Source organism: Oncorhynchus tshawytscha, unplaced genomic scaffold (genome assembly GCF_018296145.1).
Source record: "Oncorhynchus tshawytscha isolate Ot180627B unplaced genomic scaffold, Otsh_v2.0 Un_contig_8966_pilon_pilon, whole genome shotgun sequence".
Classification (NCBI taxonomy): domain Eukaryota; kingdom Metazoa; phylum Chordata; class Actinopteri; order Salmoniformes; family Salmonidae; genus Oncorhynchus; species Oncorhynchus tshawytscha.
The window spans coordinates 1-15,413 of NW_024608627.1; the positions used below are offsets into that span (position 1 = coordinate 1).

General features: G+C 47.9%; 1 protein-coding gene across 1 annotated transcript in view; it reads left to right on the forward strand.

Annotated features, from left to right (window-relative positions):
- Positions 1-3,512: 3,512 nt before the first annotated feature.
- The window catches only part of LOC121843672 (vacuolar protein sorting-associated protein 13C-like), a 35,848-nt gene continuing 23,947 nt past the window's right edge, over positions 3,513-15,413 (forward strand). Inside the window, exons 1-4 of the mRNA XM_042313443.1 lie at positions 3,513-3,643; positions 11,748-12,045; positions 12,567-12,633; positions 12,705-12,955. Coding sequence (XP_042169377.1) covers positions 3,513-3,643; positions 11,748-12,045; positions 12,567-12,633; positions 12,705-12,955 — 747 coding nt within the window. The remainder of the gene's footprint in view (positions 3,644-11,747; positions 12,046-12,566; positions 12,634-12,704; positions 12,956-15,413) is intronic.

Here is a 15,413-nt window from a genome sequence, read left to right on the forward strand (position 1 = left end):
CCTGCTGTTTACTAGTCCAACGCTCTAACCACTAGGCTACCTGCTGTTTACTAGTCCAACGCTCTAACCACTAGGCTACCTGCTGGTTACTAGTCCAACGCTCTAACCACTAGACTACCTGCTGGTTACTAGTCCAACACTCTAACCACTATGCTACCTGCTGGTTACTAGTCCAACGCTCTAACCACTAGGCTACCTGCCGCCCCTCCACTCTAACCACTAGGCTACCTGCCGCCCCTCCACTCTAACCACTAGGCTACCTGCTGGTTACTAGTCTACCTGCTGGTTACTAGTCCAACACTCTAACCACTAGGCTACCTGCTGGTTACTAGTCCAACACTCTAACCACTAGGCTACCTGCTGTTTACTAGTCCAACGCTCTAACCACTAGGCTACCTGCTGTTTACTAGTCCAACGCTCTAACCACTAGGCTACCTGCTGTTTACTCGTCCAACGCTCTAACCACTAGGCTACCTGCTGGTTTCTAGTCCAACGCTCTAACCACTAGACTACCTGCTGGTTACTAGTCCAACACTCTAACCACTATGCTACCTGCTGGTTACTAGTCCAACGCTCTAACCACTAGGCTACCTGCCTAGTCCAACACTCTAACCACTAGGCTACCTGCTGGGTTAAGTCCACTCTAACCACAGGCTACCTGCCTAGACTTACCCCTCCACTCTAACCACTAGGCTACCTGCTGGTTCCAACACTCTAACCACTAGTCTACCTGCTGGTTACTAGTCCAACACTCTAACCACTAGGCTACCTGCTGGTTACTAGTCCAACACTCTAACCACTAGCTACCTGCTGGTTACTAGTCCAACACTCTAACCACTAAGCTACCTGCTGGTTACTAGTCCAACACTCTAACCACTAGGCTACCTGCTGGTTACTAGTCCAACACTCTAACCACTAGGCTACCTGCTGGTTACTAGTCCAACACTCTAACCAAGACTACCTGCTGGTTACTAGACTACCTGCTGGTTACTAGTCCAACACTCTAACCACTAGACTACCTGCTGGTTACTAGTCCAACACTCTAACCACTAGACTACCTGCTGGTTACTAGTCCAAAACTCTAACCACTAGACTACCTGCTGGTTACTAGTCCAACACTCTAACCACTAGACTACCTGCTGACCTGCTGGTTACTAGTCCAACACTCTAACCACTAGACTACCTGCTGGTTACTAGTCCAACACTCTAACCACTAGGCTACCTGCTGGTTACTAGTCCAACACTCTAACCACTAGGCTACCTGCTGGTTACTAGGCTACCTGCTGGTTACTAGTCCAACGCTCTAACCACTAGGCTACCTGCTGGTTACTAGTCCAACACTCTAACCACTAGGCTACCTGCTGGTTACTGAGTCCCAACACTCTAACCACTAGTCTACCTGCTGGTTACTAGTCCAACACTCTAACCACTAGACTACCTGCTGGTTACTAGTCCAACACTCTAACCACTAGACTACCTGCTGGTTACTAGTCCAACACTCTAACCACTAGGCTACCTGCTGGTTACTAGTCCAACACTCTAACCACTAGACTACCTGCTGGTTACTGGCCCAACAGCTCTAACCACTAGACTACCTGCTGGTTACTAGTCCAACGCTCTAACCACTAGGCTACCTGCTGGTTACTAGTCCAACGCTCTAACCACTAGTCTACCTGCTGGTTACTAGTCCAACGCTCTAACCACTAGTCTACCTGCTGGTTACTAGTCCAACGCTCTAACCACTAGTCTACCTGCTGGTTACTAGTCCAACACTCTAACCACTAGACTACCTGCTGGTTACTGGCCCAACACTCTAACCACTAATGCTACCTGCTGGTTACTAGTCCAACACTCTAACCACTAGGCTACCTGCTGGTTACTAGGCTACCTGCTGGTTACTAGTCCAACGCTCTAACCACTAGGCTACCTGCTGGTTACTAGTCCAACGCTCTAACCACTAGGCTACCTGCTGGTTACTAGTCCAACACTCTAACCACTAGGCTACCTGCTGGTTACTAGTCCAACACTCTAACCACTAGGCTACCTGCTGGTTACTAGTCCAACACTCTAACCACTAGGCTACCTGCTGGTTACTAGTCCAACGCTCTAACCACTAGGCTACCTGCTGGTTACTAGTCCAACACTCTAACCACTAGGCTACCTGCTGGTTACTAGTCCAACACTCTAACCACTAGGCTACCTGCTGGTTACTAGTCCAACACTCTAACCACTAGGCTACCTGCTGGTTACTAGTCCAACACTCTAACCACTAGTCTACCTGCTTGTTACTGGCCCAACACTCTAACCACTAGGCTACCTGCTGGTTACTAGGCTACCTGCTGGTTACTAGTCCAACACTCTAACCACTAGTCTACCTGCTGGTTACTGGCCCAACACTCTAACCACCAGGCTACCTGCTGGTTACTAGGCTATCTGCTGGTTACTAGTCCAACACTCTAACCACTAGGCTACCTGCCTCTAACCACTAGGCTACCTGCTGGTTACTAGTCCAACACTCTAACCACTAGGCTACCTGCTGGTTACTAGTCCACCACTCTAACCACTAGTCTACCTGCTGGTTACTAGTCCAACACTCTAACCACTAGGCTACCTGCTGGTTACTAGCCCAACACTCTAACCACTAGTCTACCTGCTGGTTACTAGTCCAGCACTCTAACCACTAGGCTACCTGCTGGTTACTAGTCCAACACTCTAACCACTAGGCTACCTGCTGGTTACTAGTCCAACACTCTAACCACTAGGCTACCTGCTGGTTACTAGTCCAACACTCTAACCACTAGGCTACCTGCTGGTTACTGGTCCAACACTCTAACCACTAGGCTACCTGCCTCTAACCACTAGACTACCTGCTGGTTACTAGTCCAACACTCTAACCACTAGGCTACCTGCCTCTAACCACTAGTCTACCTGCTGGTTACTAGTCCAACACTCTAACCACTAGGCTACCTGCTGGTTACTAGCCCAACACTCTAACCACTAGGCTACCTGCTGGTTACTAGTCCAACACTCTAACCACTAGGCTACCTGCTGGTTACTAGTCCAACACTCTAACCACTAGGCTACCTGCTGGTTACTAGTCCAACACTCTAACCACTAGGCTACCTGCTGGTTACTGGTCCAACACTCCTAACCACTAGACTACCTGCTGGTTGCTAGGTCCAACACTCTAACCACTAGGCTACCTGCTGGTTACTAGTCCCAACACTCTAACCACTACCTGCCACCTCCATATAGGGTCGTACTGTACATGCTTGATGGTCTCTACTTGTTCCTTTTTACATTCCAACAGAGTATGTATGTCTCTGTTTCTAGTCCTACACTAAAGGGTAGGGAATCCTTTCCTGTGTTTGAGCGGGTTGAACCGAACAGCCTCTGCATGGTATTTTTAAATGTTATTCCTCTGCCATTAGATTGTAGATACAGTCAGTAGCTGGAACAGTCCACTGGTCTGTCTCCTCCTCAGCTCCTACAGGTTACAGTGAGATTCCAACATGGCGGTGGATCAGCCTGGCAGGAGGCTGTATAACGTTAGAGATCCCGTGCTGCAGGAGAACGTGTCTGTGTTGGTACAGATTGACGCTCAGAAGGAAACAAGGTCATCACCGTCCGATCTCCGCTACAGGTCAGCAAATCACTATGGAGCTGTCCTCTATGCTCTCAGCTGTCCTTTATCACTATGGACTGCTCCATCACTCTCTTATCCACTCTCTATGGAGCTGTCCTCCTCACCATCACTTCCATCGCTATGGAGCTGTCCTCCATCACTCACTCTCTATGGAGCTGTCCTCCATCAGCTGTCACCCATCACTCACTCTGGAGCTGTCCTCCATGTCCTCTCTATGGAGCTGTCCTCCATCACTCACTCTCTATGGAGCTGTCCTCCATCACTCTCTCAGCTGTCCTCCATCACTCTCTCTCTGGAGCTGTCCTCCATCACTCTCTATTGTCCTCCATCACTCACTCTATGGACTCCATCACTCTCTCTGGAGCTGTCCTCCATCACTCTCTATGGAGCTGTCCTCCATCACTCTCTCACTTCCATCACTCTCTCTGGAGCTGTCCTCCATCACTCTCTCACTCCATCACTCACTCTCTCTGGAGCTGTCCTCCATCACTCTCTCTGGAGCTTGTCTATCACTCTCTCATCAGCTGTCCTCCATCACTCACTCTCTCTGGAGCAGTCCTCCATCACTCTCTCTATGGAGCTGTCCTCCCATCACATCACTCTCTATGGAGCTGTCCTCCATCACTGTCCTCCATCACTCTCTCTATGAGCTGTCCTCCCATCACTCTCCCTATGGAGCTGTCCTCCATCACTCCATCACTCACTCCTATGGAGCTGTCTCCATCACTCATCACTCCATCACTCACTGGAGCTGTCCTCCATCACTCTCTCTATGGAGCTGTCCTCCATCACTCTCTCTATCTGAGCTGTCCTCCATCACTCTCTATGGAGCTGTCCTCCATCACTCACTTCTATGGAGCTGTCCTCCATCACTCTCTCTATGGAGCTGTCCTCCATCACTCTCTCTATGGAGCTGTCCTCCATCCTCTCTCTATGGAGCTGTCCTCCCATCACTCTCTCTCTATGGGCTCCATCACTCTCTCTATGGAGCTATGTCCTGTCCATCACTCTCTCTCTATGGAGCTGTCCTCCATCACTCTCTCTCTATGGAGCTGTCCTCCATCACTCTCTATGGAGCTGTCCTCCATCACTTCTCTATGGAGCTGTCTCCATCACTCCTCTCTATGGAGCTGTCCTCCATCACTCACTCTCTATGGAGCTGTCCTCCATCACTCACTCTCTATGGGCTGCCTCCATCACTCCTCTCTATGGAGCTGTCCTCCATCTCTCTCTCTATGGAACCATACTCCATCACTCTCTATGGAGCTGTCCTCCATCACTCTCTATGGAGCACCAACCCTCCATCACTCTCTCTATGGAGCTGTACTCATCACTCTCTCTCTGGGCTGTGCTTTGTCATCTCTCTCTCTGGGGCTGTCTCCATCACTCTCTCTCTGGAGCTGTCCTCCATACTCTCTCTCTGGAGCTGTCCTTTATCACTCTCTCTATGGAGCTGTCCTCCATCACTCTCTATGGAGCTGTCACCGTAACTCTCTCTATGGAGCTGTCCTCCATCACTCTCTCTATGGAGCTGTCCTCCCTCATGCCTCTGTTGTTGCCCTCTTTTTATTGATCCCCTGTTATTCTGGAGCTGTCCTCCACTCTCTCTGGAGCTGTCCTCCATCACTCTCTCTATGGAGCTGTCCTCCATCACTCTCTCTGGAGCTGTCCTTTATCCACTCACTCTCTATGGAGCTGTCCTCCATCACTCACTCTCTATGGAGACATTCTCCATCCACTCCTCTCTATGGAGCTGTCCTCCATCACTCACTCTCTATGGAGCTGTCCTCCATCCACTCCTCTCTATGGAGCTGTCTCCATCACTCCACTCTCTATGGAGCTGTCCTCCCATCACTCACTCTCTATAGACTGTCTCCATCACTCTCTCTATGGAGCTGTCTCCATCACTCTCTCTATGGGCTGTCCTCCATCACCTTGCTATGAACTGTCCTCATCACTTGCTATGGAGCTATAGACACTCAACAGCTTTCAGTAGAGAGTAACAAGTCTTGTGGACTAGCAACATAGACACAGCTGATATTAAAAATACATTTGATTGTAGCACTTTTCAGTACAGTAAAATCAGTGTTTTTGTTTCAGTTAGGTCAAGGATGATGTCGTCCTTAACTGACTGTTTTTCAACGTGGTTTTGTGTTTCAGATCCAGAACCATTTCTCATTTGGAATTTACCATCCTGAAGTATTGTCCCAAATCCAGAGGATGGTTTAATATAGGACTGGCAGAGCCCGAAAGAGTCTGATGTAGCCCTGGACTCGTACAGGTAATAACCATGCTTAGTATAGGTAGCCCTGGACTCGTAGGACAGGCAATAACCATGTCAGTAGGACAGGTAATAACCATGTTGGTTAGGACCATGTTGGTTAATAACCATGTTGGTAGGCCCATGTTGGTAGGACAGTAATAACCATGTTGGCATTACAGGTAATAACCATGTTAGTAGGACAGGTAATAACCATGTTGGTAGGACCTGGACTCCTACAGGTAATAACCATGTCAGTAGGACAGGTAATAACCATGTTGGTAGGACAGGTAATAACCATGTCAGTAGGACAGGTAATAACCATGTTGGTAGGACAGGTAATAACCATGTTGGTAGGCCTGGACTCATACAGGTAATAACCATGTTGGTAGGACAGGTAATAGCCATGTTGGTAGCCCTGGACTCATACAGGTAATAACCATGTTCAGTAGGACAGGTAATAACCATGTTGGTAGCCCTGGACTCCTACAGGTAAAAACCATGTTCAGTAGGACAGGTAATAACCATGTTGGTAGGACAGGTAAAAACAGGTAGGACAGGTAACCATGTTGGTAGCCCTGGACTCTATAGGTAATAACCATGTTGGTAGGACAGGTATGAAAAAACCATGTCGGTACCAGAGTAATAGCCCATGTCGGTAGCCCTGGACTCGTCCAGGTAATAACCATGTTGGTTTCCCTGGTCGTGCAGGTCTTTAGAGAGGGGACCTTACCAGAGGGACAGAGACAGAGAGGGACCTTACACAGAGACCTTAGAGAGGGACCTTAGGGACCTTAGGGAGGACCTTACACAGAGACCTTGTAGAGAGGGACCTTACACAGAGGGACCTTAGAGAGGGACCTTACACAGAGACCTTAGAGAGGGACCTTAGAGGACCTTACACAGAGACCTTAGAGAGGGACCAGAGAGAGGGACCTTAGACAGGACCTTACACAGAGACCTTAGAGAGGGACCTTAGAGAGGGACCTTACACAGAGACCTTAGAGAGGGACCTTACCACAGAAGACCTTAGAGAGGGACCTTACACAGAGACCTTAGAGGGACCTTACACAGGACCTTAGGAGGGACCTTACACAGAGACCTGAGAGGGACCTTAGACAGGGACCTTAGAGAGGGACCTTAGAGAGGGACCTTAGAGAGGGACCTTACACAGAGACCTTAGAGAGGGACCTTACACAGAGACCTTAGAGAGGGACCTTAGACAGGGACCTTAGAGAGGGACCTTACACAGAGACCTTAGAGAGGACCTTAGAGAGGGACCTTAGAGAGGGACCTTACACAGAGACCTTAGAGAGGGACCTTAGACAGGACCTTAGACAGGGACCTTAGAGAGGGACCTTAGACAGGGACCTTAGAGAGGGACCTTAGAGAGGGACCTTACACAGGGAGGGACCTTAGAAGGGACCTTACACAGAGGGACCTTAGAGAGGAGAGGGACCTTAGAGAGGGACCTTAGAGAGGGACCTTACACAGGGACCTTAGAGAGGGACCTTACAGAGACCTTAGAGGGACCTTAGAGAGGGACCTTAGAGAGGGACCTTACACAGGGACCTTAGAGAGGGACCTTAGAGGGACCTTACAGGACAGAGATCTTAGAGAGGGGACCTTAGAGGGACCTTACACAGAGACCTTAGAGAGGGACCTTAGACCTTACACAGAGACCTTAGAGAGGGACCTTAGAGAGACCTTAGAGAGGGACCTTAGAGAGGGACCTTAGAGAGGACCTTACAGAGACCTTAGAGAGGGACCTTAGGACCTTACACAGAGACCTTAGAGAGGGACCTTAGGGACCTTACACAGAGACCTTAGAGGGACCTTACACAGAGACCTTAGAGAGGGACCTTAGAGAGGGACCTTACACAGAGACCTTAGAGAGGGACCTTAGAGAGGGACCTTAGAGAGGGACCTTAGAGAGGAGGGACCTTAGAGAGGACCTTACACACACAGGGACCTTAGAGAGGGACCTTACACAGGGACTTAGAGAGGGACCTTGAGAGGGACCTTAGAGAGGGACCTTACACAGGACCTTAGAGAGGACCTTAGAGGGACCACAGAGACCTGAGAGAGGGACCTTACACAGAGACCTTAGAGAGGGACCTTAGAGAGGGAGAGAGGGACCTTACACAGAGACCTTAGAGAGGGACCTTAGAGAGGACCTTAGAGAGGGACCTTAGAGAGGGACCTTACACAGAGACCTTAGAGAGGACCTTAGAGAGGGACCTTACACAGAGACCTTAGGGAGAGGGACCTTAGAGAGGGACCTTAGAGAGGGACCTTAGAGAGGGACCTTAGAGAGGGACCTTACACAGAGACCTGAGAGAGGGACCTTAGAGAGGGACCTTAGAGAGGGACCAGAGAGGGACCTTACACAGAGACCTGAGAGAGGGACCTTAGAGAGGGACCTTAGAGAGGACCTTACACAGAGACCTTAGAGAGGGACCTTAGACAGAGACCTGAGAGAGGGACCTTAGACAGGACCTTAGAGAGGGACCTTAGAGAGGGACCTTAGAGAGGGACCTTAGAGAGGGACCTTAGAGAGGGACCTTACACAGAGACCTTAGAGAGGGACCTTAGAGAGGGACCTTACACAGAGACCTTAGAGAGGGACCTTAGGGACCTTACACAGAGACCTTAGAGAGGGACCTTACACAGGGACCTTAGAGAGGGACCTTAGAGAGGGACCTTAGAGAGGAGGGACCTTAGACAGGGACCTTAGAGAGGGACCTTACACAGAGACCTTAGAGAGGGACCTTAGAGAGGGACCTTACACAGAGACCTTAGAGAGGGACCTTAGGGACCTTACACAGAGACCTTAGAGAGGGACCTTACACAGAGACCTTAGAGAGGGACCTTAGAGAGGGACCTTACACAGGGACCTTAGAGAGGGACCTTAGGGACCTTACACAGAGACCTTTTACACAGGGTGTAACACAGCGTGTACTTACCAGGGGATATTTTTGTTCACGTTACACAACATTTAACCCACTTCCTGTTTCTGTTAATGTTTTTCTCAGTCAACCTATCAGGTAAAATAAGGTTAATTCATTTAGATTCAGTTTCACCTGGTAAGACCACTTCTCCTGAACAGTAGGAGGAACTGTGTAGTTGTTGCTGTCCTCCTCAGACAGCACACGTTTATGACACCAGGCACTCGTACTTGTGTCCTCCAACGAGTGTTCTCGTAACTTCTCCGTGAATTGCCATAATTATATTTGCTACTTATCATCGTAGGAAGCGAGATACACTTTTACCGGAGTGTTTGCACGTGTGAGCCGCACATCGCAAATGTACTCGAAGGACAATTTTACATAATTATATTGGTTAATTATCGTATGAATGGACAGCTCTATTTCAACATAGCTTCTGAAAGGCCGGTGATCGCAGCGTACAGACAAAGGATACTATTTATGAGATGCTAATCATAAACAGGAAATTAAGAGGTTGATGTGTGATGAGCTAGGTAGCTCATATTCTAGTGCTTTCAAACAAGTATTCTAGTGCTTTCAAACAAGTATTCTAGTGCTTTCAAACAAGTATTCTAGTGCTTTCAAACAAGTGTTCTAGTGCTTTCAAACAAGTGTTCTAGTGCTTTCAAACAAGTGTTCTAGTGCTTTCAAACAAGTGTTCTAGTGCTTTCAAACAAGTGTTCTAGTGCTTTCAAACAAGTGTTCTAGTGCTTTCAAACAAGTGTTCTAGTGCTTTCAAACACGTGTTCTAGTGCTTTCAAACACGTGTTCTAGTGCTTTCAACAAGTGTTCTAGTGCTTTCAACAAGTATTAACCCCCTAGACCCACCGGTGCGTCAATATAAGTTGCATAACAAAAGATTCCCGTTCAAAATCCGACAGTTTAACTTAGATGTTTTTATTACATTGGATGTGTATCAATCAGTTTCAGTATCAATCCACTGCATTCACTAGTGTCGCGTTTCCGTATCAATCCACTGCATTCACTAGTGTCGCGTTTCAGTATCAATCCACTGCATTCACTAGTGTCGCGTTTCAGCATCAATCCACTGCATTCACTAGTGTCGCGTTTCAGCATCAACCCACTGCATTCACTCGTGTCGCGTTTCAGTATCAATCCACTGCATTCACTAGTGTCGCGTTTCAGTATCAATCCACTGCATTCACTAGTGTCGCGTTTCAGCATCAATCCACTGCATTCACTAGTGTCGCGTTTCAGCATCAACCCACTGCATTCACTAGTAGCGTTTCCGTATCAATCCACTGCATTCACTAGTGTCGCGTTTCCGTATCAATCCACTGCATTCACTAGTGTCGCGTTTCCGTATCAATCCACTGCATTCACTAGTGTCGCGTTTCCGTATCAATCCACTGCATTCACTAGTGTCGCGTTTCAGTATCAATCCACTGCATTCACTAGTGTCGCGTTTCAGTATCAATCCACTGCATTCACTAGTGTCGCGTTTCAGTATCAATCCACTGCATTCACTAGTGTCGCGTTTCCGTATCAATCCACTGCATTCACTAGTGTCGCGTTTCCGTATCAATCCACTGCATTCACTAGTGTCGCGTTTCAGTATCAATCCACTGCATTCACTAGTGTCGCGTTTCAGTATCAATCCACTGCATTCACTAGTGTCGCGTTGAATCTGCGTTGAAATGTGGCAGAGGTAGAGAGGTGTTTTGTCAGACCATTAGAAATCCCAAAAATTAACCAACTTACTTAGCATCCGAACGGTTTGACATACAAACTATAACCATATTTTATGGAAAGGATAGACTCTCACGAACACAACGGTGTTCTCCGTGTTGCTCTATGACTTACAAGTGTCGGGGGACTCGTCTGAAGTCGGGACCGTCGATGTGACAACCTCTTTGTTTGTAGCGTCAGAACTGTTTGTGCTACAAATTAGTTGAAATGATCTGGAGCATCAGCATTTGTGGGTTCGATTACAGGCTCAAAATGGCCAGAAACAAAGACATTTCTTCTGAAACTCGTCAGTCTATTCTTCTTCTGAGAAAAATGAAGGCTATTCCATGAGAGAAATTGCCAAGAAACTGAAGATCTCGTACAACGCTGTGTACTACTCCCTTCACAGAACAGCAGTCTCAACGTCAACAGTGAAGAGGCGACTCCGGGATGCAAAGAAAAAGCCAAATCTCAGACTGGCCAATAAAAAGGAAAATTTAAGTTGGGAAAAAGGACACTGACACTGGACAGAGGAACTCTGCCTAGAAGGCCAGCATCCCAGAGTCACCTCTTCATGTTGAGACTGGTGTTTTGCGGGTACTATTTAATGAAGTTGCCAGTTGAGGACCTGTGATGCGTCTGTTTCTCAAATGTGACACTCTAATGTACTTCTCCTCTTGCTCAGTTGTGCATCGGGTCCTCCCACTCCTCTTTGTATTCTGGTTAGAGCCAGTTTGCGCTGTTATGTGAAGGGAGTAGTACACAGCGTTGTACGAGATATCTAAAAAGGGTCCTAAAATTCTAAATCCATAGTTTGAACCATCTTAAAACAATTCCATATGTCAGCTTAGCGATTCCCAACCGCTTAGACTTACAGGGGTAAAACAAATGTTCTAGAACTTTAAACAAATGTTCTAGAACTTTAAACAAATGTTCTAGAACTTTAAACAAATGTTCTAGAACTTTAAACAAATGTTCTAGAACTTTAAACAAATGTTCTAGAACTTTAAACAAATGTTCTAAGACTTTTGTACAGACTCCTCTGTCCTTACCTTGTTTCACTCCTCTCTCCTCTCTGATACAGATGTCAGCTAGGGTTATGTTCAACTAGATTGTTAGTTATATGTGGTTAAATGTGGTCTCCTCGTCTCTTCTCCCTCTGTAGGTGTCAGCTCTTCCTCCAGCCAGCTGGGCACCTGGAGGGCCAGTACGGCCCGTCGTCTACCTGTATCGCCTGGAAGGAGCAGGTCCACCTGAGCTCTGAGGTGCGGTCCCTTCTCCAGTGTCCGTCGGCAGACAGCAGCTTCCTGCCCCTCCAGGTGACCACCTTGGCCACACCAGATCATCTGTCCTTCATTTCCTCCCAGCGAGAGGACGACTGGGACCCTGCCTACGTCATCCACCTCCACCCAGCTGTGACCCTCCGGAACCTTCTGCCTTACAGCATCAGATATCTACTGGAGGTAGTAACACTGAGATAAACATGAAACGGTCACTAGGCTGATCTCAAGACCTGTACCCTGTACAGCTATCTACTGGAGGGCTAGATAACCTAAACATGAAGACAGTCACTCTCTAACCCTAGACCTGTACCCTGCCTTACAGCATCAGATATCTACGGGAGGTAGTACCATAGATAACCTAAACATGAAGACGGTCACTAGGCTAGGATCTAACTCTAGACCTGTACCCTGCCTTACAGCTATCTACTGGAGGTAGTACCACTTAGATAACCTAAACATGAAGACAGTCACTAGGCTAGGATCTAACCCTAGACCTGTACCCTGCCTTACAGCATCAGCTATCTACTGGATGTAGTAACACTGAGATAACCTAAACATGAAGCCAGCCACTAGACTTTGATTTCATTATTTCCTGTTGTTATGCCATGTTGAGGTACCTCTACAATGCAAAGATACTTTCCTAACAGATACATTTTCATTACAACAAAAAAATGTGTCTGTCCATTAATCCATCTCTCCAGGGCTCAGCAGAGTTCCATGAGCTCCAGGAAGGCAGTACGGCAGACGTCCTGAACGCCCGTATAGGAGGTGAGATCATGGAGATGGTCCTGGTTAAATACCAGGGTCGGAACTGGTCCGGACGTATCCGTATCGCCCAGGACATGCAGGAGTTCTTCCCGTGTGCTTCACCTGCGACTCGGCCGAGAAGCTGAGCGTGGATCTGAGCGTGCACGTGGCGCGGCTGCATGGACGTCTGACGCTGGCTGTGTTCAGCCCGTACTGGATCGTCAATAAGACGTCCAGGGTTCTGCAGTACCGCGCGGAGGACGTCTCCGTCAAACACGCGTCGGACTTCAGGGACGTCGTCCTCTTCTCCTTCAAGAAAAAGAACATCTTCAGCAAGAACAAGGTAGGAAAGTGTCTGTCTTATTTTATTCAACTAGGCAAGTCAGTTATGAACATATTCTTATTTACAATGACGGCCTACCAAAAGGCCTCCTGCGGGGATGGGGGCGGGGCCTGGGATTAAAATAAATAAATACAATATAAATATAGGACAAAAAACACATCACGACAAGGTAGCACACACAACATGGTAGCAACACTACATAAAGAGAGACAACAACATGGTAGAAACACAACATGGTAGCAAACAACATAACAACAACATGGTAGCAACACAACATAACAACAACATGGTAGCAACACAACATGGTAGCAACACAACATAACAACAACATGGTAGACTCAACACAACATGGTAGCAACTCAACATGGTAGCAACACAACATGGTAGCAACACAACATGGTAGCAACACAACATGGTAGCAACACAACATAACAACAACATGGTAGCAACACAACATGGTAGCAACACAACATAACAACAACATGGTAGCAACACAACATGGTAGCAACACAACATGACAACAACATGGTAGCAGCACCACATGGTAGCAGCACCACATGGTAGCAACACAACATGGTAGCAACACAACATGGTAGCAACACAACATGACAAGAACATGGTAGCAACAAAACATGGTAGCAACACAACATGACAACAACATGGTAGCAACACAGCATGGTAGCAACACAGCATGGTAGCAACACAGCATGGTAGCAACACAACATGGTAGCAACACAACATGGTAGCAACACAACATGACAACAACATGGTAGCAACACAACATGACAACAGCATGGTAGCAACACAGCATGGTAGCAACACAGCATGGTAGCAACACAACATGGTAGCAACACAACATGACAACAACATGGTAGCAACACAACATGACAACAACATGGCAGCAACACAACATGGTAGCAACACAACATGGTAGCAACACAACATGGTAGCAACACAACATAGCAACAACATGGTAGCAACACAACATGGTAGCAGCACAAACCATGGCACAAACATTATTGGGCACAGACAACAGCACAAAGGTCTAAAAGGTAGAAACAACAATACATCACACAAAGCAGCCACAACTGTCAGTAAGAGTGTCCATGATTGAGTCTTTGAATGGAGAGATGGAGATAAAACTGCCCAGTTTGAGTGTTTGTTGCAGCTCGTTCCAGTCGCTAGCTGCAGCGAACTGAAAGAGGAGCGACCCAGGGATGTGTGCGCTTTGGGGACCTTTAACAGAATGTGACTGGCAGAACAGGTGTTGTATATGGAGGATGAGGGCTGCAGTAGATATCTCAGAAAGGGGGGAGTGAGGCCTAAGAGGGTTTTATAAATAAGCATCAACCAGTGTGTCTTGCAACGGATTTACAGAGATGACCAGTATACAGAGGAGTATAGAGAGCAGTGATCTGTCAACAGGTATACAGAGATGACCAGTATAGAGAGCAGTGATCTGTCAGCGGGTTTACAGAGATGACCAGTATACAGAGGAGTATAGAGAGCAGTGATCTGTCCTATAAGGAGCATTGGTGGCTAATCTGAGGGCCGAATGGTAAAGAACATCTAGCCGCTCGAGAGCACCCTTACCTGCCGATCTATAAATTATGTCTCCGTAACCTAGCATGGGTAGGATGGTCATCTGCATCAGGGTTAGTTTGGCAGCTAGGGTGAAAGAGGAGCGATTAGCTTTGGCCAAGTCAATAAAAACAGCAGCACAATATTGCTTAGAATCAAGGGCAATGGTGACATCATTGAGGAGCCTTTTAAGGTTGCAGTGACACATCCATAACCTGAGCGGGAAACCAGATTCAACCTTAAAGAAGAAAGCGTCTAAACCATCTGACCCAGCTGTTTTTGGGGGGGGGGTCAAGTTTAAAGAGCTCCTTTAGCACCTTGGACTCAGTGACCGCCTGCAGGGAAAAACGTTGTAGCAGGGCAGGGGTAAACTTTGTAGCAGGGGGAATTTTTTTAGCCGAAAACGTTGTAGGGGCAGGGGGGCGTTGTAGCTGGGCAGGGAAACGTTGTAGCTGGGCAGGGGGAAACGTTGTAGCTGGGCAGGGGGATAACGTTGTAGCTGGGCAGGGGGATAACGTTGTAGCTGGGCAGGGGGATAACGTTGTAGCAGGGCAGGGGGATAACGTTGTAGCTGGGCAGGGGAAAACATTGTAGCTGGGCAGGGGGAAACGTTGTAGCGGGGAAACGTTGTAGCAGGGCAGGGGAAAACGTTGTAGCTGAGCAGGGGAAACGTTGTAGCAGGGCAGGGGAAAAATGTTGTAGCAGGGGAAAACATTGTAGCTGGGCAGGGGAAACGTTGTAGCGGGAGAAACGTTGTAGCGGGCCAGGGGGAACGTTGTAGCAGGGGAAAACATTGTAGCTGGGCAGGGGGAAACGTTGTAGCGGGGGAAACGTTGTAGCAGGGCAGGGGAAAACGTTGTAGCTGAGCAGGGAACGT